The 2,500-nt window shown below is 40.7% G+C and overlaps 1 protein-coding gene across 1 annotated transcript in view; it reads right to left on the reverse strand.

Moving 5' to 3' along the window:
• LOC311238623 (sodium channel protein type 5 subunit alpha-like) overlaps positions 1-2,500 on the reverse strand; it is a gene marked incomplete at its 3' end in the record, with an annotated part of 92,566 nt that overhangs the window by 43,389 nt on the left and 46,677 nt on the right. The window contains exon 10 of the mRNA XM_084326754.1: positions 2,389-2,500. This exon is cut by the window's right edge and continues 9 nt beyond it. Coding sequence (XP_084182880.1) covers positions 2,389-2,500 — 112 coding nt within the window. The remainder of the gene's footprint in view (positions 1-2,388) is intronic.

Genomic DNA, 2,500 nt, shown 5'->3' on the forward strand with positions numbered 1-2,500 from the left:
AGGAACTTTATTAGATGAACAGGGAATCTTTAGTGGTCTAACAGAGGGACTTTATTAGATGAACAGGGAATCTTTAGTAGTCTATGAGGAACTTTATTAGATGAACAGGGAATCTTTAGTAGTCTAACAGAGGAACTTTATTAGATGAACAGGGAATCTTTAGTAGTCTAACAGAGGGACTTTATTAGATGAACAGGGAATCTTTAGTAGTCTAACAGAGGGACTTTATTAGATGAACAGGGAATCTTTAGTAGTCTAACAGAGGAACTTTATTAGATGAACAGGGAATCTTTAGTGGTCTATGAGGAACTTTATTAGATGAACAGGGAATCTTTAGTAGTTTAACAGAGGAACTTTATTAGATGAACAGGGAATCTTTAGTAGTCTATGAGGAACTTTATTAGATGAACAGGGAATCTTTAGTAGTCTAACAGAGGGACTTTATTAGATGAACAGGGAATCTTTAGTAGTCTATGAGGAACTTTATTAGATTAACAGGGAATCTTTAGTAGTTTAACAGAGGATCTTTATTAGATGAACAGGGAATCTTTAGTGGTCTAACAGAAGGACTTTATTAGATGAACAGGGAATCTTTAGTGGTCTAACAGAGGGACTTTATTAGATGAACAGGGAATCTTTAGTGGTCTAACAGAGGGACTTTATTAGATGAACAGGGAATCTTTAGTAGTCTAACAGAGGGACTTTATTAGATGAACAGGGAATCTTTAGTGGTCTAACAGAGGATCTTTATTAGATGAACAGGGGATCTTTAGTGGTCTAACAGAGGATCTTTATTAGATGAACAGGGAATCTTTAGTGGTCTAACAGAGGGACTTTATTAGATGAACAGGGAATCTTTAGTAGTCTAACAGAGGGACTTTATTAGATGAACAGGGAATCTTTAGTGGTCTAACAGAGGATCTTTATTAGATGAACAGGGGATCTTTAGTGGTCTAACAGAGGATCTTTATTAGATGAACAGGGAATCTTTAGTAGTCTAACAGAGGGTCTTTATTAGATGAACAGGGAATCTTTAGTAGTCTATGAGGAACTTTATTAGATTAACAGGGAATCTTTAGTAGTCTAACAGAGGAACTTTATTAGATGAACAGGGAATCTTTAGTAGTCTAACAGAGGGACTTTATTAGATGAACAGGGAATCTTTAGTAGTCTATGAGGAACTTTATTAGATGAACAGGGAATCTTTAGTAGTCTATGAGGAACTTTATTAGATTAACAGGGAATCTTTAGTGGTCTAACAGAGGGACTTTATTGTCGCTGCTCACATCGCAGTGACAACCAGAACCTGCAGATTCCTCCTGAGCAACGTCAGAAGGATCCGCCCCTTCCTGACAAAAGAAGCCACCCAACTCCTCGTCCAATCAACAGTCATCTCCCGCCTCGACTACTGCAACGCACTGCTCGCTGGCCTCCCGGCCACTGCCACTAAGCCTCTTCAACTCATTCAGAACGCAGCGGCCCGCCTGATCTCAAACCTACCGAAGTCGGCCCATGTCACCCCACTTCTTAGGGACCTGCACTGGCTCCCCATTGCTGCACGAATCCGCTTCAAGGCCCTCGACCTAGCATACCGTGCGGCAAAGGGAATTGCTCCCGCCTACCTCCGGTCAATGGTCTCTAACTACACACCCTCAAGACCCCTACGCTCTGCATCTTCTGGCCGCCTCAGACCTACTCCTATCCGAGCTCCGGGAGGGTCATCAAAGAGAAGTCGCCTATTCTCAATCCTTGCCCCACAATGGTGGAATGAACTACCCACCCCAGTTAGGACAGCCGAAACACATCCAATCTTTCGCCGTCGACTAAAGACGCACTTCTTCAACCATTATCTGAATTAAAAAAAAAAAAAAAAAAAAAAATATATATATATATATATATATATATATATCTAACCCTAACTAACCATACTGTCATGCACTTGTCCTAATAAACTAACCTACACTGTAGCACTCAACACTTTGATGAACATTGTTACTCAGCTGATAGAGTTGTGCCCTTCCTGATGACTTGTCGTACAGAACTTGTAAGTCGCTTTGGATAAAAGCGTCAGCTAAATGACTAAATGTAAATGTAAATGTATTAGATGAACAGGGAATCTTTAGTAGTCTAACAGAGGGACTTTATTAGATGAACAGGGAATCTTTAGTAGTCTAACAGAGGATCTTTATTAGATGAACAGGGAATCTTTAGTGGTCTAACAGAGGATCTTTATTAGATGAACAGGGAATCTTTAGTAGTCTAACAGAGGATCTTTATTAGATGAACAGGGAATCTTTAGTAGTCTAACAGAGGATCTTTATTAGATGAACAGGGAATCTTTAGTAGTCTAACAGAGGGTCTTTATTAGATGAACAGGGGGATCCTCACCCTCCATGGCGTCGGTGAGGTAGCTGGCAGCACTCATGGCTCTCTCTCTCCTCACATAGTCCTCCCTGGAGGCCGGCCGAGGTAACAACATGATACTGAGCTCTGTACTAGA

The sequence above is a fragment of the Notolepis coatsorum genome (assembly GCF_963971535.1).
Source record: "Notolepis coatsorum genome assembly, chromosome: 12".
Taxonomy (NCBI): Eukaryota; Metazoa; Chordata; class Actinopteri; order Aulopiformes; family Paralepididae; genus Notolepis; species Notolepis coatsorum.